Source organism: Ascaphus truei, chromosome 5 (genome assembly GCF_040206685.1).
Source record: "Ascaphus truei isolate aAscTru1 chromosome 5, aAscTru1.hap1, whole genome shotgun sequence".
Classification (NCBI taxonomy): domain Eukaryota; kingdom Metazoa; phylum Chordata; class Amphibia; order Anura; family Ascaphidae; genus Ascaphus; species Ascaphus truei.
In genome coordinates, this window is record NC_134487.1 from 140599434 (window position 1) to 140625015 (window position 25582).

Below are 25582 nucleotides of genomic sequence, written 5' to 3' on the forward strand. Positions count from 1 at the left end.
CACACACACACACACACACACACATACTGGATTAAAAAACAATTGCTGGACTAAATTCCAGGATTACATAAAATTAGGGCTGGGAATACTCCGTGCTATTTCTGAAGATACAAAAACATATAAACAGTTCACCTAAAAAACACTTTTCAAACTATAAGTACCATTAATCTCTTAATTTAAAGTATATCTATTATTTATTGATATTTTAAAGAAAGAAAACTGCATATATTCCTCTGGCGACAAAATGTAATAAGTCTGACAAAAGACTTCACATGGATGTTTCTGCTCAATAAAATAAACTACTAAACATTTTTACAGGACTATGAAATAATGCATAATAAAAACACCGCAAATTTTGCAGAAAAATATACATGTATTTAGGGCAGTTTGTGAAACTACTGTTATCGCAAGCAACCAGCACACTTTCTCCCGTGTGAAAGATATTAAAATTTAATTGAATGTCAATATATAGTATTCTAGTGTGGATGTTTGATGAAAGGTGCATTAACCCTGAAATCTATACAGAAATAGACATACAGTAGGGGCTTATTCAATAATGTGCAATAGGGCCAGATGGGAAACTTCCATTGACTTGAAGTGACGATTCGACACTGTCGCACTTTATGGAATACGCCCCGTAGTAGCTAATCTATAAATGTGGAATTTTACTGTTTTGTTCCTTAAAATGCCGTATAGTTTTATCCTCTCTCAGGATCTTTCCATAACAGATACATGCTTCTGGTGAGACTTCTGCTTTTAGCTTATCATTTTTAACTATTTACATAACTCAATCCATTAATACGTCATAAATGAATCCATTGAATAATCAATCAAATGAAAAGACCGATTACAAAGTTATGATTTCATTTTGAAAAGTTTATTTTGATCAAATGTACTTTTAAGACTATTTATGAGAATAAGACCTTGCCTAAGTGTCTAACTCCCATAAGAAATGGTTAGCGCTACCCATATGAACCCTTACATATTGAATTTCAAAAGGCACCAATGGTTTTAAAAAAAATTATTTCAGAAAACATAATTTCCTTCTAATGTGACTAGGCTCTGATGCTTTTGATGCTTTTGATGCTTTTGATGCTGTGTTTTACGGCCTGCTCCTCCGTTCCATCCTTTCTCGTTTCCATTCTCTGCGCCTCTTTCTGCTTCTCTATGCAGCAGATGGCAAACATCTGGAACTCCTTGTAGCTGAGTTTCTGATGGCAGAGGGTGTAGAATCCGATAGAAAGGGAGTTCAGTAGGGATAGAAAGGGAGTTCAGTAGGGATAGAAAGGGAGTTCAGTAGTGATAGAAAGGGAGTTTAGTATTGATAGAGAGCTCAGTAGGGATAGAAAGAGAGTTCAATAGGGATAGAAAGGGAGTTCAGTAGTGCTATAAATGGAGTTCAGTAGTGCTATAAATGGAGTTCAGTAGGGATAGAAAAGGAGTTCAGTAGGGATAGAAAGGGAGTTCAGTAGGGATAGAAAAGGAGTTCAGTAGGGATAGAAAGGGAGTTCAGTAGGGATAGAAAGGGAGTTCAGTAGGGATAGAAAGGGAGTTCAGTAGGGATAGAAAGGGAGTTCGGTAAGGATAGAAAGGGAGTTCGGTAGGGATAGAAAGGGAGTTCAGTAGGGATAGAAAGGGAGTTCAGTAGGGATACAGTAGAAAGGGAGTTCGGTAAGGATAGAAAGGGAGTTCAGTAGGGATAGAAAGGGAGTTCAGTAGGGATAGAAAGGGAGTTCAGTAGGGATAGAAAGGGAGTTCAGTAGGGATAGAAAGGGAGTTCAGTAGGGATAGAAAGGGAGTTCAGTAGGGATAGAAAGGGAGTTCAGTAGGGGTAGAAAGGGAGTTCAGTAGGGATAGAAAGGGAGTTCAGTAAGGATAGAAAGGGAGTTCAGTAGGGATAGAAAGGGAGTTCAGTAGGGATAGAAAGGGAGTTCAGTAGGGATAGAAAGGGAGTTCAGTAGGGGTAGAAAGGGAGTTCAGTAGGGATAGAAAGGGAGTTCAGTAGGGATAGAAAGGGAGTTCAGTAGGGATAGAAAGGGAGTTCAGTAGGGATAGAAAGGGAGTTCAGTAGGGGTAGAAAGGGAGTTCAGTAGGGATAGAAAGGGAGTTCAGTAAGGATAGAAAGGGAGTTCAGTAAGGATAGAAAGGGAGTTCAGTAAGGATAGAAAGTGAGTTCAGTAAGGATAGAAAGTGAGTTCAGTAGGGATAGAAAGTGAGTTCAGTAAGGATAGAAAGTGAGTTCAGTAGGGATAGAAAGTGAGTTCAGTAAGGATAGAAAGGGAGTTCAGTAGGGATAGAAAGTGAGTTCAGTAGGGATAGAAAGTGAGTTCAGTAAGGATAGAAAGGGAGTTCAGTAAGGATAGAAAGGGAGTTCAGTAGGGATAGAAAGTGAGTTCAGTAGGGATAGAAAGTGAGTTCAGTAAGGATAGAAAGTGAGTTCAGTAGGGATAGAAAGTGAGTTCAGTAAGGATAGAAAGTGAGTTCAGTAGGGATAGAAAGTGAGTTCAGTAAGGATAGAAAGGGAGTTCAGTAAGGATAGAAAGGGAGTTCAGTAGGGATAGAAAGTGAGTTCAGTAAGGATAGAAAGGGAGTTCAGTAAGGATAGAAAGGGAGTTCAGTAGGGATAGAAAGTGAGTTCAGTAAGGATAGAAAGGGAGTTCAGTAAGGATAGAAAGGGAGTTCAGTAGGGATAGAAAGTGAGTTCAGTAGGGATAGAAAGTGAGTTCAGTAAGGATAGAAAGGGAGTTCAGTAAGGATAGAAAGGGAGTTCAGTAGGGATAGAAAGGGAGTTCAGTAGGGATAGAAAAGGAGTTCAGTAGGGATAGAAAGGGAGTTCAGTAGGGATAGAAAGGGAGTTCAGTAGGGATAGAAAGGGAGTTCAGTAGGGATAGAAAGGGAGTTCGGTAAGGATAGAAAGGGAGTTCAGTAGGGATAGAAAGGGAGTTCAGTAGGGATAGAAAGGGAGTTCAGTAGGGATAGAAAGGGAGTTCAGTAGGGATAGAAAGGGAGTTCAGTAGGGATAGAAAGGGAGTTCAGTAGGGGTAAAAAGGGAGTTCAGTAGGGATAGAAAGGGAGTTCAGTAAGGATAGAAAGGGAGTTCAGTAGGGATAGAAAGGGAGTTCAGTAGGGATAGAAAGGGAGTTCAGTAGGGATAGAAAGGGAGTTCAGTAGGGATAGAAAGGGAGTTCAGTAGGGATAGAAAGGGAGTTCAGTAGGGATAGAAAGGGAGTTCAGTAGGGATAGAAAGGGAGTTCAGTAGGGATAGAAAGGGAGTTCAGTAGGGATAGAAAGGGAGTTCAGTAGGGATAGAAAGGGAGTTCAGTAAGGATAGAAAGGGAGTTCAGTAAGGATAGAAAGTGAGTTCAGTAGGGATAGAAAGTGAGTTCAGTAAGGATAGAAAGTGAGTTCAGTAGGGATAGAAAGTGAGTTCAGTAGGGATAGAAAGTGAGTTCAGTAAGGATAGAAAGGGAGTTCAGTAGGGATAGAAAGTGAGTTCAGTAGGGATAGAAAGTGAGTTCAGTAGGGATAGAAAGGGAGTTCAGTAGGGATAGAAAGTGAGTTCAGTAAGGATAGAAAGTGAGTTCAGTAGGGATAGAAAGTGAGTTCAGTAAGGATAGAAAGTGAGTTCAGTAGGGATAGAAAGTGAGTTCAGTAAGGATAGAAAGGGAGTTCAGTAGGGATAGAAAGTGAGTTCAGTAGGGATAGAAAGTGAGTTCAGTAAGGATAGAAAGGGAGTTCAGTAAGGATAGAAAGGGAGTTCAGTAGGGATAGAAAGTGAGTTCAGTAAGGATAGAAAGGGAGTTCAGTAAGGATAGAAAGGGAGTTCAGTAGGGATAGAAAGTGAGTTCAGTAGGGATAGAAAGTGAGTTCAGTAAGGATAGAAAGTGAGTTCAGTAGGGATAGAAAGTGAGTTCAGTAGGGATAGAAAGGGAGTTCAGTAGGGATAGAAAGGGAGTTCAGTAAGGATAGAAAGGGAGTTCAGTAGGGATAGAAAGTGAGTTCAGTAGGGATAGAAAGGGAGTTCAGTAGGGATAGAAAGTGAGTTCAGTAGGGATAGAAAGGGAGTTCAGTAGGGATAGAAAGGGAGTTCAGTAGTGCAAGGAGAATGAACAGGAATTTTTAAAAAAAGTAGTGGTGCTGCATTTGATCTCAGGAGAGACCAGTTTTTCATTATTGGACCTAAAATTATGGCTCTCTTTCCAATCGCATAACATGATGTTGGCAATACCAGGTTAGAAGACGGCCGGGTGAGAACTTCCTGAAAGCAGCAATCCCCCAACTCAAGAAAAGAGTTTACATTTCTTTTTTTTTTCTTTTCAGAATCCGAAATGGGGGGAAGGTTTCCCTGGAGCTGAACTGTGCTATGTGTAGTTCAGGGGATCTCCCTGATACCAAGACATTGGTCTTTTTATGTGAGAGTGTTTCTAGTCCCTTAGGGCAATCCATATGGCTGCCATCCAAGCCTGACTAGCAGGGACCAATAAGAAGGTCCAATGTCATAAGAGCATGACACTTAATTGTTTATTTGTAAAGCGCCAACAAGTTCCACAGATCGGTACAATGGGGGTACAGAGATGTGATAATTAAATCAACAAAGTTGCATACAAATATGGACAAACATATACAAAAGGTAATGAAAGGCCCTGCTCTTATACAGTACTGAACATTCCTATTGGATGGACATCTTTTGATTTTAATTTAATTTTTCCAGCACGTTAAAAAAGCTAATAACATTGGAATTCTGTAATAATAAAAAAAAATGTTGAATGGGATGATTACTGCTTTAAAGTAATTGTGTGGGTTTTTTTTTTTAAGGTGCGCCCCTCCTTTCACCAACATTAACCAATGTCAGTTATATGTAACCTCTTAAAGTTGCAATTCCACATAGCCAACGAGAAAACAACATTTTGTAAAGAATTTAACAGTGTTATGGGCTTCTCTAACATATTTAATATTTCAGGGCCTATGAATGGGAAAGTGTTTTCTTTACCTTAGCCCAGGGGTGTGCAAAACTTTTGGTGCTGCGCTCCCCTGCCTGCTCTCCCACACTGCTCGCGCCCCCCTTACCTATGTGCCGGCGTCACGCGACAAATGACACCGCGTTGCCATGGCGACGGGCGTCAAATGACGACGCGGGGTCATGTGACGTCATGTGACCCCGCAGCGTCATTTGACGCCACGTTGCCATGGCGATGCATCGCCCATAGCCAAGGTAAGTGAGTTGCAGAGGCCTTGTGCGCTCCCCGGCATTTAATTTAAATGCTTTGGGGAAGAGCGTGGGGCCTCTGTAACTGCCGCACCCCCAAGTTTGCACATTCCTGCCTAAGTCCACACTGTCCTTATCAGAGAACCAATAAATAGAAGGAAAGTTGGAGAAGAGGGTCTGGTTTTGCACTTGGGAGCAGCCAGATGAAATCAAACCCCATCCTAAGTCTCGGCTCACAATGTTTACATATACGAAATCTAAAAAAATACCAGTCACATTTGGGTAAAAGAGGAATCACCTCAAACACGTCACCAGGATTAGTTAATTTTGGTTAATGAAGGTCTTACACCTTTAAAGGGTTACATTTTGGAGATTTGTTTTTCAATCGGACAGCCCTAAGCATTTAAAAAAAGGTTTATCAGCGTTGTTTTGTAAACATGGTGGTTTGGAAGGGTTTTACTTGCTGTAACACTTTTATTTTGTGTGATGTTACATTGTGTTGAGCATTAGGCCACGTCCAGGGTGAAGCTGAAAGCGCGTGCCCAGCGTGATCAAACACATTTGGACAATGTGTTGTCCAGGGTGCACGCACGTGCCAGTGAGCGCTCCGCACTCAGCTACATGTCGAGACAAAATTTTTTGTATTTGTCACGCTTGCCCTGGTCACGTGCGCAGTTCAGCGAATGAGGGGGCGAACCGCTCACGTGATGTCACGGACACGCACGGAACTAGCTGGCCAAGAATTGCCCGGGCAACATGATCACCTGACGGGCCAGCGCACTCACTCTCCGCCTGAACGAGGCCTTAGGCCTCGGCCATGTTAACCGCTTGCTGGTGGAAGCGTGCTGAGGCGCGCTCCCGCTCAGCACTGAGCCCCTACAGCCGCAATTAGAGCGGCTTTAGTAGGGGCTCACCTGCGCTTGTGGAAGCGCAGGTCTTAGGGGAATTTAAAAATCCCCCGCTTGCCGGCGCGACAGGCCGGTCACGTGAGCGGTTCGCCCAATGAGGGCGAACCAGCTCCGTGACGTCACTGGCCCGCCTCCGGCCAGTGACGCACCCACCCCCGGCCCGCCCCCTGACGGCCCGCTGACAGCGCGTGCGGTAAGCAACCGCAAGGCCAGGGAAAGCACCCGCTTTCCCTGAGCCTCAGCGCGCCTCAGCGAGCAAGCAGGGAGCATGGACTCAGCCTAAGATGTCATCTCCCTACTCAAGCAAAGTGTTCTCCCCTTTTCATTCCCATTCACCGCTCTGAATCATTTAATAACATCAAAAGTATCCACATGTGCTCTACGACCAAGTACAAAGTGGGCTAACAGTAGAGAAAATAGTTAATTGACACGCAGCTAGTATTTCCGAGTCACTATTGAAAAGAAGAATGTATTTAAAGCTGCAGTTCAAGCAATATCCTACATGGGTTTTTGTTTTTTTTAATAAAGCAGTTCTGTACTATGAGAAAGTACTTGTAGCATTTATAAATTAAAAAAAAAAAAACATTTTAAAGACATTTTTAATGTTTCTAATATAGGAATCATTTCCAAAGTGACAGCCCCTTCCCCTTCTGATAGGCTCTCACTCTTGAGCCCCACCCTCTCTCTAGCAGTGCACCAATTATATCTAGTAACTGCCCCGTCAATCATATTCTAGGAACTACATTGCCCAAAATGCTGTGCAAGAATTGAATTAAATAACCCTGAGCAAGCAATCTATTACAGTCGATTAATAGGAGAACGGATCGATCTGCAGCTTAGCTAATCACTTGTCAGGGTGCAGATTGTATTGATGCACATATTGAATGGGGGGAAAATATATATACAGTATATTTTTTAAAACGGCAGCTTGAACTGCAACTTTAACTGGAATCCCAGTGGGATCAGGATGCCACAAGACCTTTGGCATCATACGCATTTGCATGGGTAGCGATCACGTTGATGCAATGTATCTATTGAGTATGCTCCTCTTTTACTCAAATCGCATTCATTGCTTTCAAGGATCTCTCCAAGGAAACCAACAACAGTGTCACAATGTTCCCTGAATGTCATAAAAACATTTGCATTCCGGACCTTATGACGTTCAGAGAACATGGTAAGTAAGCTGTAAATGTTAATGTTAATTTGTAATGAAAGTTTCACCTTAAAGATGATTACATGTGTTTGTTGTACACAGTTCGGTGGGGAATGTGAGTGACACAACGGCTCACCATTCTGTTTAGCTAGTACAATATATCCTACCTCGTCACCAGATGCATCAAAATCCATGAAAATCTGTTGCAGGGCATGTCCTTTGAGGTTGAAGAGGAAACCAGAATTCTGGAACTCAGTGGGGTTGATGGTGTGTCTCCCATCCAAGTCAAGAAGCTCAAACACAGAGAGGGAGTGACGGTAGATAAACTGCTTCTCCATTTTCTGCTGCAGGGTACAGGACGGAGACAGAAGTCAGCTGTCACTGATTTTCACTGATACTCTGTGCCAACACTGAATCGTGTGGGAGCTCTGTGATATTTTGACCGGCACTGGGCCGGTTATCTGTGGTAACAATGTCTCTCGCTACATTTTTAGTACCATGGAATATACAATAATCCTAACTGCAGCAGTGATCACTAATCTGCAGCGTTCAGGGCTTTCTTATAAAGCAGTTTTTAGAAAATAATTTCTAAAAGTCTACATTAAAAAAACACTGCTTCACAATAAAGCATATGCTTAGGATGCTGTCAAGTAATGAAAGTAAAAGCACAGTGCATTGATCATAGATCACCACCATCTTGCTATAAATCCAACTTCCAAGATTATTTTTGTATTATGGGTGCAGAGTAATGTTCAAGTCCTAACCCTCTTTGTAATAAAGGCAAAGTACAAAGGAGTATCTTTAACATATTATTTAATTCAGTATGTTTGAAAGCTGTTTCTCCATGTTAGGGGAATCCCGAGCCCCATCCAATTTGATTGGAAATTCCTTGCCAGTGGGCCAATCTGGAATATTGCTGTCACTATAAACAATGGTGTTTGAAATGAGTTATTACTAGATATTCCCATTCAAGCCAGAGTTTGAAATGATGATGAGCTCGATAAGTCTTTGCATGTGGGGTGAGGGACTCAATGGACAACTTCAAACAATTCAGTTCCAAATCTGGACTCGAAAGAAAAACATGATCAGAAATCAACTATGTAGATAACCATGTAAAGTTACCTCAGCTTCCATAGTTTTATTATTTAGAAGCCATGTTGGAATGTGTAGGGTGTTACCAGTGTGTGTATAATTAAACATGGTTGGAATATAGCTGCTGATTAAACACAATAACAGTTATTAAGGATTCATCTGCAATTTGTGAGTACCAGTTTCATACTAAATAGATACAGAACAAAACTGGAGATATGCCGGACAGGAGGAGTGGTGGGCTAAAGTTGAGAATGGTAGGAGTTAGCAAGTTGGGCAAGCAGTAGGACAGCTGAGGAGTGTAGGGAAGAAGGATGGAGGAGAGGGTAGAGGACATTGGGATGAGTGAACAGGGTGACAGTGTACAGCACGAAGGACCAACTGAGGCAGAACTAGAGCCTCAAGTTACTGAAGAACCCAGTGATGCTGTCTCCAGTGATCGAGAACCAGAAAAGCCTGCCAGGGTATTCCTACAGCAGAAATTCCTGTCTCTAACTTGTTTCCTCCTTTGAAAAGCCACCTCCTCTGCAGCTCTCTCCCAGCGTCTCTCTCTAGCTCTCTCCCTGTCTTCCTATTGTCTCACTCTGTATGATCCGCTCCCACTCCTGCAGCCATGGCTCAAATGGTTCCATTGTCGGCATGTTAAAGTGGAATGCCTACAGTACTTGAGGGTTTATTTGGGGCATCTAACTACTGCTCATAACAGGTGCTAATTATTAGCATTATTTGAATGAGCAACTGGATTACTGCAGCTCATGAGATCTTGATAAATCGCACTGGCATATTTAATTTACTGTTTCATGGGTATACTAATTTCTATGTATATATTTAAAGTTAAAACGTATATTTCATTGCTCAAATCAATATTATTACAACGTTATTTTATGCAATAAAGTTGATGATTTAGCCGACAACAGTATTACTAAATTGTTACTGTTAACACTCATTACAAGTCTTAATGATCTCTAGTCAATTTATAAGAAAACATATGAATTAAGTACAAATAGCCTTGTTAGTCCAGTTGTGATAGTGCAGAGTAAATGAGTACATCAATACTAGGTGATCCCTTTTTTTATTGGTACTAACAATTGATATTATAAGACAAGCTTTCTAGAGTTCTCCTCTCTTCCTCAGGTCGGCAATACTGATTTACAAAGATTCCATGAGTTTAACACAGATATAAAAAAAAAGACATGCAAATGTACCACAAATGGTATTTTTATTTACTTAACCCACTACCATATTTTTTTGTAATGTTTCTCCCTGCCTCTGTGAATTCTACAATTAAACCCTTCTCCCCCCTGCATCCCCACCTCCCTGCACACTACTGGTAGATGTATGGTCCTGTGCCTCACTTTCCCTTTCATTCATTTACATTTTTGCCGCCCTAGGCCTAACGGGAAATCCGTCACTGTCTGGAGCTCTTCACACACTGCAGACAGACACACACACACTAAGGCCGCACTTATAGTGACGGCGACAGCGCCGCGCCGTCGCGTCAAAACAAATGTATTGACGCAACGGCTTGGTCGCGATCGCTGGAAGTCACTTCAATTTGATTTTTTAAGCTACCGCAACGTCAGCGTCACCGGCACTCTGAGCGCAGCCTAACTCCTCACTGTGTCCTGCGCAGAGCTCTGTGCAAGCAGGCAGAAAGGGGGAGGAGTCACTGTCTGACTGCTGCCTCCAATCCAATCATACACCCCGCCTGTGAGCTGCTCTGACAAAGGAAAGCTGATTGCCTGGAAAGACTTGTCAAGATGCCAAAAATTACGGGTCATTACCGAATGAATAATGCCTGAAATTTTGACCAAATCGGAGAGCAGGGATTTCAATAATGCCCGGAATTTTGACAGCTTTAGCCTATAATTGAAAATGCAGTAAACTCTGGAAATAACGGCACCTTCGGGAAATTGTGGGTGCCGTTATATCAAATAATCCGTTACATAGAGATTTCATTTTATAAGGGGGTATAAATAAAAAATGGACATGTTGATGCAGACCGTTTAATCAAAATACTGAAAAATATAAGAACAACTTGCATACAGAACATAAATAAAACAATTACAGTACATGTAATGTAAAACTGAACTGCATAAAACATATGCCAACCCTGTTTACGTCTCTTCTGCTAACTGCTGCTCTGATGTTGTCTCGAGTGAGGAAGTTGATGGAACACTTTCTTGTGATTCCATAATTGCTTTCTTGAAAATGTTACCTATGTCGGCTTCTTTAAAGCATGCTTGCTTTTTTGTAATCATTGTGTTATGCAAAACATACAGTATGCATAATGTCTTGCGCACGAAAGTTTGTATTTTGCTCTAAAAATACTAGAACAGTTTGCGTGCCTTGTTCCGCAGCAGCCAAAGATATTTTTTCTTTTCGTACATCTTATTCAGAATTATCGATAGATTTTTTTATGTTCTCCTGGATTGAACACTATCAATGATTTGTTGATCTGAAAAGGATTGTGAAACTTCAAGTTCTTCAGCAACTGTGATCCATTCTTCAATGTCTGCTGAATTTAGGTTTTTAACTGGGTTATTTGCAGGTGCCGCTTGCACTCTTTGAATAATTTGTTGAACATCTTGCTGCCTTCTCCTTACACCCTTTTGAAATACTCATTGTCAGAAGATGAATCAACAAACATCACACTTGGCCATCATTTTCTCCAAGCGCTCTTCATAGTGATAGGCTTCACTGTATTCCATGCAAGCACAACAGAAAAAAAACTGCTTTAATTGTGAAGCCTTTTTGGAAATGAAAAATAGAGCAGTCAGCATTAATCAATTTTCTCATGAAATTGTTTCTGTGGTGGCACTTAATATTTTGTATGAATCCATGATATAGCTGCTGTATCAGAGAAGTAACATTAGGGGGCAAATAACAAGAAAATACAGTATATTCCCACAATCGGACACTAATTTCGATTCATGCAATTGTATAAAAGTAGAACACACTTCGAGTCTTGAGGCTTTCCAATCTTTCTGAGGTTCTCTTTAATTGATGTAACGAAAACTGTAGCGAACCAATCAATAAACAAAAGTGGTGTGCTGAGCACGCGAATTGTAAGTGAAACGTCTTTGTGTTTTGTAACAGAAATTGTATTTGTGATGCTGATGTTTTTAATTCAATGAAAGATATTTGAGAGGATAATTTATATTATTTCTTTTTGTGTTGAAATTTCCATACTATCACTTTGAATACGTGATATAAGTGACTTATGATAATTAAAGTAAGATACATATATTTTTGTTGTAAAGTATCTAAATGCAGTTACACTCAAAAGTCTTCAATCAATGGTAAAACACAATTTCAGTGACAAAACCCAAAGAAGTTTGAGTTAGAACGTGTGTGCTCGGCACCCCCCCCCCCCCCCTCTATTTTTGTTTTATAATTATTACAGTTACTATCTTATATTAATCTAGATCAAATTCATGTGTTATATGTGTACACACGTGCATGTTTTCCACCTCTGCCTTTTTTATTAGAAATGGTAAATTTCTACAAATGTTGCTATTTGCACTTCTATATTTATACTCACATGGAATTCCTTTAGTAACAGTGATGTGTGTGTGTGTGCGTGTGTGCTGCTATATCCAACCTGCAGGCTCTGGCCTACCTAAACCTCAGGTGTGTGTATACATGTGTGTGTGTGTGTGTGTGTGTGTGTGTGTATATATATATATATATATATATATATATATATATATATGTATATATGTGTATATATATATATATATATATATATATATATATATATATATATATATATATATATATATATATATATATATATATATATATATATATATATATATAGGTCCGGAAAGAATTGGACACTGATACAAGTTTTGTTATTTCGGCTATGTACCAAAATAAATTCAAGTTACAGTTAAATAATGAATATGGGCTTAAAGTGCAGTCTATCAGCTTTAATTTGAGGGTATTTACATCCAAATTAGAGTAAGGGTTTAGGAATTACATCTCTTTAATATGTAGCCCCCTCTTTTTCAAGGGACCAAAAGTAATTGGACAATTGACTCAAAAGCTGTTTCATGGACAGGTGTGGGCTATTCCTTCGTTATTTCATCATCAATTAAGCAGGTAAAAGGTCTGGAGTTGATTCCAGGTGTGGCATTCGCATTTGGAAGCTGTTGCTGTGAACCCACAACACGCGGTCAAAGGAGCTCTCAATGCAAGTGAAACAGGGCATCCTTAGGCTGCAAAAAAAAAAAGAAAATCCATCAGAGAGATAGCAGGAACATTAGGAGTGGCCAAATCAACAGTTTAGTAAATTCCGAGAAAAAAAGAACGCACTGGTGAGCTCTGCAACACAAAAAGGCCTGGACGTCCACGGAACACAACAGTGGTGGATGGTCGTAGGATCCTTTCCATGGTAAAGAAAACCCCCTTCACAACATCCAGCCAAGTGAAGAACACTCTCCAGGAGGTAGGCATATCATTATCCAAGTCTACCATAAAGAGAAGACTTCACAGGAGCAAATACAGAGGGTTCACCACAAGGTGCAAACCATTCATAAGCCTCAAGAATAGAAAGGCCAGATTAGACTTTGCCAAACAATATCTAAAAAAGCCAGACCAGTTCTGGAACAGCATTTTTGGACAGATGAAACTAAGATCAACCTGTACCAGAATGATGGGAAGAAAAAAGTATGGAGAAGGCTTGGAACGGCTCATGATCCAAAGCATACCACATCATCTGTAAAACATGGTGGAGGCAGTGTGATGGCATGGGCATGCATGGCTTACAATGGCACTGTGTCACTAGTGTTTATTGATGATGTGACAGAAGACAGAAGCAGCAGGATGAATTCTGACGTGTATAGAGATATATTGTCTGCTCAGATTCAGCCAAATTCAGCGAAGTTGATTGGACGGCGCTTCACTTTACAGATGGACAATGACCCAAAACATACTGCGAAAGCAACCCAGGAGTTTTTTAAGGCAAATAAATTGAATATTCTGCAATGGCCGAGTCAATCACCTGATCTCAACCCGATCGAGCTTGCATTTCACTTGCTGAAGACAAAACTTAAGGCAGAAAGACCCACGAACAAACAACAACTGAAGACAGCTGCAGTAAAGGCCTGGCAAAGCATCACTAAGGAGGAAATCCAGCGCTTGGTGATGTACTTCAAGCAGTCATTGCCTGCAAAGGATTCTCGACAAAGTATTAAAAATGAACATTTGATTTATGATTGTGTTAATTTGTCCAATTACATTTGAGCCCCTGAAATAAGGGGACTGTGTATGAAAATGGTTGCAATTCGTAAACGTTTCATACTATATTTTTGTTCAACCCCTTGAATTAAAGCAGAAAGTCTGCACTTCTATTGAATGTCGATTATTTAATTTCAAATCCATTGTGGTGGCGTACAGAGCCAAAATTATGAAAATTGTGTTAGTGTCCAATTATTTCCGGACCTAACTGTGTATATATATGTAACGGGTCTAGGGTCCCCACCCAATCTCCTATTGGCCCCTGTGGTCTATCCAACCCCCATTACATGGTCGTGTCTGGTGGTGCACCTGTTGGCAACAGGACTCCTGAGTCTCCCGCCTGATGGTGTTTGGGGATTGTCAACCCAGACAGGCAGCTGAGGTAGTGTGTGCGAGTCCTACCTATATCACATGCAGCGCCTCCACCTCATCAGGATCTCTGCGTCCACAGGGAGATTGTTCTGATGAGGAACTTCTCTGTGGTGCCATCCTCTGTAGAGTAACTCCAGACTCACACATGAGGGTATCTTTTATCAAGAGCATATTTATTGACATCTTTATGGGCCAGCTGCCCCTCACAGCCAGCTTCTTGGCCGCACATCTTGGTTCTGCTGTCCCTTTGAAAGGTACGCCCTCCCAATGGAGTGGGATCCCCTCTCCCCGTAGGGAGATCCCCCCTGTGCCAGGTCCCTGGACACAGTGTAGGCCTTGTGGCTGGTTAACCTTGAACTGGGCCACTAGTTACTGCACTAGTGGTCCCTGCACTCTCAAGTCTCAACCCAGACGTGTTCCTCTGTTCCACAACTAACTTTGGGCAGTGCTGTGCCTTATATACTTCAGGAACTGTCACAGCTCTGATGTCACTAACAATGGACTCAGAGTATGCAGCCACTCCCCTCCATGTATATGACACCTCACCAGGGTGTGAGGGCAAACCTCCATGATTACTGCTGGCAACCCTGTAACTTACCAGGCTTACTGCCAGCAGGAGTGGAACTGCAGACCATTTTACAGCATGGCTACATATATATATATATATGTCACAAAAACAAAATGATTAGGACTGCGCTTAGGCCAGAACTGTCTCAGATAACAACATGTGAATCAAACAAATCGTTATACAGCTCAACCCCGTTATAGCGCGATCCGCTATAACGCGGTTTGAGCGTGGACCCCGAATTAAAAAAAAAATTTTAAGTTTTTTTTTTAAGTTTTTTTTTTGCACACACACTGCACACACTCACTGCACACTGCATACATTCACAGCACACTGCATACACTCACAGCACACTGCACACACTCACAGCACACTGCACATACTCACAGCACACTGCACACACTCACAGCACACTGCACACACTCACAGCACACTGCACATACAGCACACTGCACACTCACAGCACACTGCACACACTCAGCACACACTCACAGCACACTGCATACACTCACAGCACACTGCCTACACTCACAGCACACTGCACACACTCACAGCACACTGCACACACACACTGACACACTGACACACACACACAGTCTCACACAGTCAAATACACACACACACACACAGACACTGTCTCTTTAAGGGAGCTTGCTCTCGCAAGACGGAAGCAGAAGCAGGAAGCAGAGACAGGGAGAAGAGCTGCCAGATGCGGGTAAGTGCTGTGTGCTGTGTGCTGTTGCCGCTGCCATTTTTTTTCCGCAACCCCGTTTATAACGCGGTGGTCGCGGGTGGCCCCTGAGGACCGCGCTATAACGGGGTTAAGCTGTAGTTGGGAACTGTACTAGCCAAACTATATACCAGTAATACTGGGTGGGGTGATCTAACACTAACCAGTGACTATAGGAAGCCAATATTAATAACTGCAAAATATAGATAACGGCTTAAGCTTAAACTTAAAAATGTGTATTGTACAATATAATGCATAGCCAGTAAACCTACACACAGACAGCTGTTTCAACCTTAATGGGTCTCATCAGTGTGAGGTTAGTTTTACTGGCTTTGCAAATGAAGCTTGGGATAGGTTTCACCACACTTAGTTAAGTTATGGTGGGTAAAAAAAGTGACAAAAATCCTCAACAGTAAAGCATATAGCAAATGGAAATATTACTGTGTATTACTGGCTATGCATCTTAACCCAGGCTGTGCTGAAAAGCTGTGCAATACAGCAAGCATAAGCTTATAGGGGACCATGTCATATGTTTTGAAGCAAAGGGTGGCACTGTGTGCTCATTTGCATGTCATTTCCCAGAATCCCTTGCTGCAGTGGAAGCACTGTATGCTGGGTGATAATGGTGAAAGGCAGGGTTGCAGACCTGTCTAAGACATGCAAATGAGCACACAGTACTATTTCCATTTGCTATATATTATTGTGGAGGTTTTTTGTCACTTTTTTTACCCACCATAACTTAACAAAGTGTGTGCAGAGGCCTGAGAATCCTTCTGTGCATGCGCTGTGGCAGCTTCTACGCATGCGCCAAGGCCCGATGACCCTTCTGTGCATGCACTGAGCTTCTGCGCCTTGTCCCGCCGACCCTTGTGTGCATGCGCCGAGGCCCGAGAACCCTTCTGCGCATGCGCCATGGCCACTTTAGCACATGCACCAAGGCCTGCGGCCAATTCTGCGCATGCGCTGAGTCCAGCTGCCTCTTCTGCCCATGCGCCAAGTTCTGTGGCTGCTTCTGCGCATGCGCCAAGGCCTGCGGCTGATTCTGCACATGCGCCAAGTCCCGCAGCCTCTTCTGCGCTTGTGCCGAGTTCCGCCATCCTGATGTCATTTCCATCATTAGTTTTCGTTACAACCAATTGCATTTTCCCCATCAAAACTCTGTAGGTACCAGCAAAGAAGTTTCACTTCAAAATTTCTTGATCCATCTATGCACTTTTCTGTGCTGTATACACAACAGGCAAATGAGAAACTTCTTTGAATGTTCGTGGGCGAGCATATTTGCCAATGACTAAAAGCTGAACTCTATGTTCGCCTGAACCATTAGCACACATAAGAACAGTTAATCGGTCCTTATTAAGCTTAAAACCCCTCGCACCAGCCAAAGATAATGTTGGTATAAACACTTTCAAACCATCCGTTTCGTCTGCATTGTAAATTTGATCGGCAGTAAGGTTGTCCCTAATCAGCTGCTCAAACTTGTCCTTGTATTTATTAGCTGCTTCCGTGTCAGCAGACTTTTTCTCACCAGAAAGATCTAATTTCCTAATACCATGTCGAAGCTTAAAAGCAGTCAGCCACCCATCAGAGAAAGCACTCTCTTCAGTCATTTTTATTTGCTCCTTAAAACCATTGGCTTTTGGCAATAACCAAAGGTCCTGACACTCCTTAAAGTGTCTTGATAAATTGTGTTGCATGAACCCCTTTTGTATGTTGACAATGTGTTCTGCAAATCTGAGTTTTCTTGTTGTCCGGCCTATATATTGTTTATTATTGTAATAGCAATTCCTTATGATCGTTTTACTTTATCAAGTTGGTCAAATTTAGCCTTGCGTATGTTTTTCTGTTCATTAATGGATTTGTTCGTTTCAGAAGCTGAAGTGAAGTCTACAAGTTTCTTCTTTGAGTGCCTAATATCGTACAATGTTGATGAACACACATTGTACTCACGTATCAAAACAATCCTGCTTATACCTTTTTCTAATTTCTTAACTTTTTCAATTTGATCTGCAAAGCTTATTGTACTTCTTTTTGGTTTCTCTTCTGTCTTTACTTTGTCAGTTTTAGGAGCCATTGTTGAAGGGTGCACAAGTTATTGCACAGTATGCTACAAAACATGTTTTACTACCAGAGGCGGGACGTTTTGACCCGTGATTTGGCCATTTCGGAACGTGCCGTTATATCCAGAGTTTACTGTAGTTGCAACTGAGTAGCAATTTATATAATGTGATAATATTGCTTCCTCCGTATCTTTCTTGTTTGTAGGTCATCATGCAGTAAAGAGTGCATTTGAAGTGATGTACGAAAAGTAAATGCATAAAAGCTGGTTTACTGTAGGAAGCTTCACAGGCTATAGCATGCAGGGTATGTCCATTCACTTCAGGGACCTTACAACATACACAACAGCAACTGTGGCTTTGTGAATGAGCCATTTTTGTCCTTTTATTGGATTGTTTACAGGATGTGATTTATCCTGTTGGACCAATATCAAAATAAATTGATAATGTTGTACAGAGACTTACAACATAGATCCTTCTGCAGATCAATGAAAGGTAGCACACCCTGCCAACAACTCAGTTTTCTCTTGGATCAATACAGCTACTGTACTAGGACTCTATTGTACTTACTGCAAATTACAAGGGAGCTCCCGGGTGGCCTTTATATTTCCATGACCCGTGGTGGTTCCTGGAATAAGCAAACTAATCAACAGTATAGATCCCAGGCGGTGAATGCATGGTGAATGCATGGTGTAGGTACTTATTTAAATGAGTTAATTGAAATCCAGAGTGAACATAAGCATTTTATTAAGCACCACAATTTCTTGCAGGACTCGCCAACACAGAAGTGGGTGAACGTGTTGGGTCCTTCACACAGGACTTGGAATTCACCAGCACTATTGAATAGAACTATCTCTGATTCAGTGCAATGTATTCTCTTGTACAGACTCCCAAAAGGGTGAATTACACACCTTTTAGGCTCTGTGCTACATACAGTACAATACAGCACATTAAAAGAGAAACATCACAGCCTATGACTCCGGCATTACCAATGAGGGGGGGAGTGTGTTTAAATATTAATATAAAGTAAGTGAAAATGGAAATTTGTTTGAAGCATTTCTTCATTGTCTCCTTGTCTTTGTGTCAAATGTTAGAGTTTCCAACACGTGATGCAAATTGTTAGTCAGAAAAAATTTACAATGCTCCAGACTTGGCTATTGTTTTTCCTGCAAATACATCATTAAAAAAAAGTGAACGAATCACACCTTTCTTAAGGGGCAATACCCACACATTTTCAGCAATATGGGGACCATGGCTGATTGCTGAATGGGGGGATGGGAGATTATGATTAGCGACGTGTACCTTGGGTTCGGTAAGGACCATGTTGGATGGTTCCTGGTGGAGTCGGAGGTGAGGAGACCTCCACCCCCCTCACTACATAACACTAATTATCATTACCTGTATGATATAGCAATGTACTAAGATGACTATTGTACCTATCCCCTTGTCTCCCCTTATTCTTTTCTGTACCCCACTAAATATACTGAAAAACATAAACAGCTATATATATTATTTTTTTTTAAAGTGATGCAGAGAGACTTGGAGACATCTCATTATACTCTGTCATGTAACATCTCCCTAACTCTGCCTTCTCCCACTACCTAAATCGCAAACTGACGCACATTGTGCAAAACTAGGAGCAGGCCCATGCGTCACTTTTGCTCCAAATTTGCCTAGATACACCACCCCCTAGATTGCAAACTGTTTGGGGCATACATCTATTTGTTGGATGTTGTCAGATGCAACTGGAAGTGGCTGGTTAAATATGTAAGAAAGCTGCTCAATTCTCAGCAGGGAGCTCATCGCTGCATTATTTCATAACGTGCGATAGTGCTTATCTGGTCCCATCGCACAGAAAACCCCATTGACTTTAGGGAAAGGGCCCATGTGCTTCTGCATATGCATTTTTGGTACATTTTTGGTGCCAGTTTATTTGATCAATTCTCAAAAAAGTTTGGATTTTTTTGTACAGCAAATAAAAATGCCACTTGTGAGCACATTCACGTCTCAGACAGGTCTGCAACCTGCTTCTTACCATTACTACTTAGTATACAAACGACTAATAAATCATAATGACGCCAAACACAAGGAAAGACACAATACAGGCGGGGACGGTAATATAGTTAATAAATGCCGGACAGGTTGTGGTTCATTAATTAAATGCCTGGGTAAACAGGTAGGTCTTGAGCCTGTTTTTATAGATTTCCAGAGAGGAGGCCTCTCGAACTGCATGAGGTAGACTGCTCCAGAGAGTGGGAGCAGGGTGGCTAAAAGCTTGGGCCCCAAAGGAAATCAAGGAGATTCTGTTAGGAGTCCTTCATCTACAGATTGAAGTGAGCGAATGGGAGCATAGGGATCTAAAATCCCTTTCAGATACAATGCTTCCATTGCAGCCAGGGATTCTGGGTAATGACATGCAAATAAGCATGTGCGATCCCTATAAGCGTATGCCTGCCGTATTACACAGCTTTCTCAGCACAGCCTGGGTTAAAGAAGTGCATAGCCAGTAAACCTGCTCACAGACAGCTGTTTCCACCTTTTGGGTTTTGTCAGTGCAAGGTTGGTTGCTGGCTATGCAACATGAAGCTGGTAGTGGTATTAATCCTTGTGCGTTCACTGTCACTTTGTCTCCATTTACCATGTGAGGATCCAGGGAGGATCCCCTTCCAGCTGAGCTGCAGCAGAAGTTTTGGGCCAGTACACTTAATTACTCCTCTTTTGTTGCTACATCATTTGGTCCTTCTCCTCTGTTCACCCTATGTTCTTCCCTTCCCTCTAATTTAGAGTTTTCAATTATATAGGGAGTGCCCCAGATTCTCCAGTTTCCCAGTGGGTATAATCAGATATATTTTTTTTGTTCCTTTGAATCTAGTGCTTCACCATATACTTTTTCATGTTTCAATTAAAACCACATTTTCAAAGAATATAGAAACTCAAGGATGTAACAGCAGACCATCTGAAAGTCATAATTTAAGTTAATGGGTAAAGACCTGCACTATGTTAGCTCTGTAAGTTAATGTTACTGTTTCTCTTCAGCTTCTCCTATGGCCTTCAAACACCTTTCATAAAGAATCCAAAGCACCTACCTCATTGCATATCAGGATGCAAACCAGCATGTAAAACAACTCAAAGCTGATCTCGCCCCTGGCATTCCAGTCTAGCATGTCAAAAACCTGCAGGATCTCCTTCTTCTTCAGATCGGTGGTATGGTGCATAAAGTGATAAAACTGGATGTCTGAATAAGAGAGGTACAGTCACCAGAGATCATCAAGGGGGACAGGAAGGCAGACCAGATTCTCCAGGGCGGACAAATATTTACAGAGAACATGAAAAATAGACATTAATGTTAGATAAGGATCCCTGGCCCATAGAGTCCATCAATTATTTCTTATCTACTAGGCTTTTTGGTTGCACATATCTAGTCATAGTAAACCAGGCGCATAACTATAGCCCAGGGGCCCGTGCTCTTGGGGGGCCCACTCTCCCCCCTGTTGGCGGCCTGGCCCCCTGCCCGCACATTAATTCCCTGCAGCGGGAAGGAAACACAGAGGGAAGTCCCTTCCTCTGCAGGTGGGTGGGGCCTAGGTCAGGGGGGCAGTGCTTGAGCTGCAGCCTGAGAGACAGGTTGGGAAAGGTGAGAGGGAGGGGAAGGGTTAAAGCACAGGGGTAAAAACAGACATGAAAGGGAAGAACACAGAAAAGAAGAGACGCAAAGAGAAAATGAAGTGCAAGAGAGAAATACATGAGGGAAAAGAAAGTCATGAAGGAGAGAGAGACCAAAGAGAAAGAGAGGCCAAAGTGAGAGGCCAGATAGAAAGACCACAGAGAGAGAGAGAGAGAGACCCTAGAGAGAGAGAGCGGCAGAGAGAGGCAAAAAGAGACAGAGAGAAAGTTAAAGAGAGGCAGAGAGACAGAAAAAGAGGGGCAGAGAGAAAGGGAGGGGCAAGGAGAGAGAGATAGAGAGGCAGAGAGAGGGAGAGGGGGCAGAGAGAGAGCAGAGAGAGAGGGGTAGAGAGGCAGGAGCAGAGAGAGAGAGGGGTAGAGAGGCAGGAGCAGAGAGAGAGAGGGGTGCAGAGAGAGAGGGAGGGGCAGAGAGAGAGGGAGGGGGGCAGAGAGAGAGGGAGGGGGGCAGAGAGATAGGGAGGGGGGCATAGAGAGAGGGAGGGGGGCATAGAGAGAGGGAGGGGGACATAGAGAGAGGGAGGGGGCAGAGAGAGAGAGGGGGACATAGACATGAGGAGGCACTGAAATTGTTTCCCTGGGGGGGCGCAAGCACCGGGGCAGTCAAGACAGGGGGGTGCAGCAGAAACAGTTTGCGCTCCCCTGGGCTGCGCATTTGGGAAGCAAAAATAATCATGCTATGTTTGGAAGGCTACACCAGTACTTGTCATCCTGAGCTAACACTCGCGGCACCATCTCTCTTTTCGGGTAAGTTCGTTTACGCCCAGATGTTTTCCTCCCCCTCCAGGCAACCCAGTTTCACTATCGTACTTGGTCACCCCTGCGAGCTTGCATTGCTGTCCAGTCACAGTCCTTTTGGGCATCTTAAATTCCTATCCATTAATCCTAGTCACATCCTTTAGTAAGCCCAGAAGAAGGGCAGTGCAGCAGCCATGACTTCTCACAGTTCAGAGGTATCTTCCACAGGGTTTTTTCCTGCGCTGCGTGCTGCTGTGTAGTCCATGTGAGTTTGAGGTGGTAACAATCTTTTTGGCCTCTTACCCTCTGCCTTACACCCTCTACATCAGGGTAATAAAGCCAAAGTTCTCAACTCAATAACTAGTAACCACTGTTACTGATCAGTTACCTACATACAAACATGACAATTGGAAGGCTTTGTCTGTATTTGTCATGGGGGAGTAGCAAATCCAGTCCTGCTTTTCAGTCTGCCTCAATGCAGCCGACTGATTTAATTAATATCGGCTAAACTTTGCCTTCCAATATCAGACACTTCCCAGTCTCTTTTGCTAGCTGCAAAAATCAACAATTCACCCCTTCCTGGGACAGACAGGGAGAGAGAAGCCTGCAGCGGGGGAGAGCCGGCATGGCGGCAACCGTTCTGATCATCCGTCGGCCCCTCCACAGCCCCCCTACATTTGGAGAGAGGTAATACCGGACACATACATGCCTGGTATTACCTTTCATTTTATACCGGACGCAGGGACAACATACCAGGCTGTCCGGTTCAAAACTGGACACCTGTCAACCCTTCTTACTAAGGAATTATAAGGCTGAGGTTATACTACCAAACAAAGGGGGGTAGAAAGTTTGATTTATGAGTAAAAGCTAGCTAAACTAGATTTGTGTACATTAGAAAAGAGGCGTCTAAGAGCAGATATGATAAGTACAGTATTTACAAATATAGTCAATACATGTAACTTTTAAGGGTACTTTTCATCCCAAGGACAGTAGAAATGACACACGGTCATCCTTTGAGATTGAAGGAAATTATATTTCACCAGCAGCAAAGGAAAGGGTAAGTTAGGGCAGTTTAAAATGTGGAATTTGTTACTGATGGAGTCTGTGATGGCAGACACAATTGATAACTAAGAAAAGAGCAGACATCTTTTTAGAAAGGAAAGGTATACAGGGATATACCAAATATGTTAAACATAGGAAGGATGTTGATCTCGGGAAATAATGTATTTTTTCACAATATGAGACATAACTAGCCATTGTTTCATTGGGTTTTTTGTTTGTCTTCCTCTGGATCAATATAAATACAAATATAGGATGCGTATCTCAGGTAACTAAATGTAATATTGGTTGAACTCGGAGGACATATGTCTTTTTGAAATTAAACTTCTTTGCTGGCACCTACAGAGTTTTGATAGGAAAAATCCCTTGTGTTGTAACGAAATTCCATGACGAAGTGACGTCTCTGCTGGCAGAAGAGGCCATCAGTGACGTCAGCGGAGGGAGAGGAAAGACACTGACTGACACACACACACACTGACACACACACACACACACACATAGACAGACACTGAATGACACACTGACACACACACACACAAGGAATTCACAATTACTATAAATATAGAAGTGGAAATAGCTAAAACACGCGTTCTAACTCAAACTTCTTTGCGTTTTGGCACTGAAATGGTGTTTCAATTTTGAATTAAAAACATCACCATCACAAATACAATTTCTGTGACAAAATAGTGACAAAAGACAAAGAAGTTTCACTTAAAACACGCGTGCTCGACACACACACACTTTTTTTTTTTTTACCCCATCTGCTACAGTATGTAACTTGGTGATCATAGCCCTCCATGAACTACTCATCCACAGATGTAAGTCCCAACAAAGCAGACACAAATGCAGTTTATTTAAACCGAATAGCTGAAAGTACAGTGTTTCAGGGCACTAGCCCTTTGGTCACATAAAGACCCAAAGTATTTAATAAATACATTATTACAAGTCCCTTGGGATTTAATACATGTTAACTAATTGTTTTTTTCTGCTGGGATGTGTGCCACCTCCTTCCAATTCCATATATGCTGTAAAACCGTGGGTGATTGCTGACTTAGTCTCAGCCAGTGTTTCCCAAATGGGGTTCTGTGGAACTCTGGGTTTCCACGGAGCAGTCCCAGGGGTTCCACCATGGCTCTCCTACACCCCCCTCGCTCCCCCCCCCCCCCATAGCAGCTGTGGAGAGGGTGAGCAGCCATGAAGAGACAGACTGTTTGCTCCACTGAGGCATGTGCGGGAAGCCCCGGCTCTGCACCCTGCTCGTTCGGGGAAGATGCCGCTAGCGCAGCTGGCTGACCCGTGGCAAAAGCTGCCGGTGAAGAAAGTGGAGAGCGAGGTGCACGAGAAGGGAGCGCGAGGAGGGAGGGTGGAAGTTACAGCTCGCACCGGAGCAGGAGAGCAGTGACAAGAGAGGAGGGCGCATGGGATATCTACTTATAAGGAAAGTGTATGGCAGTATAGAAAGGTGTGAGTGAGCAGGGGAGGTGTATAGGAAGGAGTGAGGGGAAGTGTATGGGAGAGTATAGGAGAGAGTGAGGGGAAGTGTATGGGAGAGTATAGAAAGGAGTGAGGCGAAGTGTATGGGAGAGTATAGGAAGGAGTGAGGGGAAGTGTATAGGAAGGACTTTCAATTTAAAGGTATTTGATCTTGAACCAAGAAAAACATTTTTTTTCATGTGCTACAATAAAAATATTTAAGGGGTTCCATTTTGTTGTATAAAATAAAAAAAGGGTTCCATAACTAAATTTAATTGGGAAATACTGGTCTAAGCATTGAACTGTAATTTCCAGTACTATGTTTGGCCACAAGAAAATAAAATGGCTTATGATAGAAAATTATTTGAATTGTTTGAACCGCTCCCAGCGATCCTCCCAAAGAGTCTAATCTTACCGTTCAGAGTATTCTTGTTGTGAACATCAAGAAGTTTAAAGTATTCCATCAATACATTGGTATTTCTCACTGACATCAAACAGTACAACCTGTCTACATACAGATAGTACAGGAAAGACCCTGCTTTCAGTTTCATCTTATCCAAGTAAAAAAGACTGCGCCAGAGGGAAGGTGTAAAGCTGAACAGCACAGCATGAAACATTCTAGCATGGAATCTTACCATTGTGATATTTCTTTGCAGTCACGACTGCATCTAACATTCTCTGGATTCGAAAAATGCTAGAAGAGTTTACTTTTCTGATAAGAAATAACTAAGAGGTTACATTTCATGTCATACCAGAAGAGCGTTCAACAGTATTTCTTATTGCTTACTAATAGTTAGAATATGATGATGCTCAATTATTTCAGTTGTTATTTATAAACCTAAAATATTTTTTTTTCTTTTTCTCATTGTTCTTTTTATTGATTTTCCAACATTGCTGGTAGACATAACAGATTTCAACACATCTTTATAATTTTCCAAGTTTAAATTATACTTAAAAGTAAAAATATATATACGTAAAAAGGTATAAATAATGCTCAAACTTAACTCAAAAATACACACTTTTTAAATAAAATAATGAACTCACAGAATGTACAAAACATAACTTTAGTCAGACACATATTACAGACGTTAGGTTCAGATATTCTGTTCTCCTGTCTTGATACCCGTTTAACCTGGTTCTTTTCTCCCTCTGTTTACCTCATTTATTTCCTTGTGCAATTTGCCACATGAGACACCAGGATGTGTGCGAAAGCCTGATATATTTGGTCTTTTTCACTCTGTTGTAGGGAGTCAATGAAGGGTTAAATATATTTTTAAAGAACACAAAGCCCCGATGTTCCCTTATTGATT

General features: G+C 42.0%; 1 protein-coding gene across 1 annotated transcript; it reads right to left on the reverse strand.

Moving 5' to 3' along the window:
- Positions 1-1055: 1055 nt before the first annotated feature.
- On the reverse strand, positions 1056-24823 carry EFCAB9 (EF-hand calcium binding domain 9). The gene is made up of 4 exons (XM_075599113.1): positions 24688-24823; positions 20408-20556; positions 7435-7611; positions 1056-1211 (listed from the first exon to the last, which is right to left on the reverse strand). Exons 1-4 carry the CDS (start codon positions 24821-24823, stop codon positions 1056-1058), a joined length of 618 nt encoding a protein of 205 aa, XP_075455228.1.
- Positions 24824-25582: the final 759 nt, after the last annotated feature.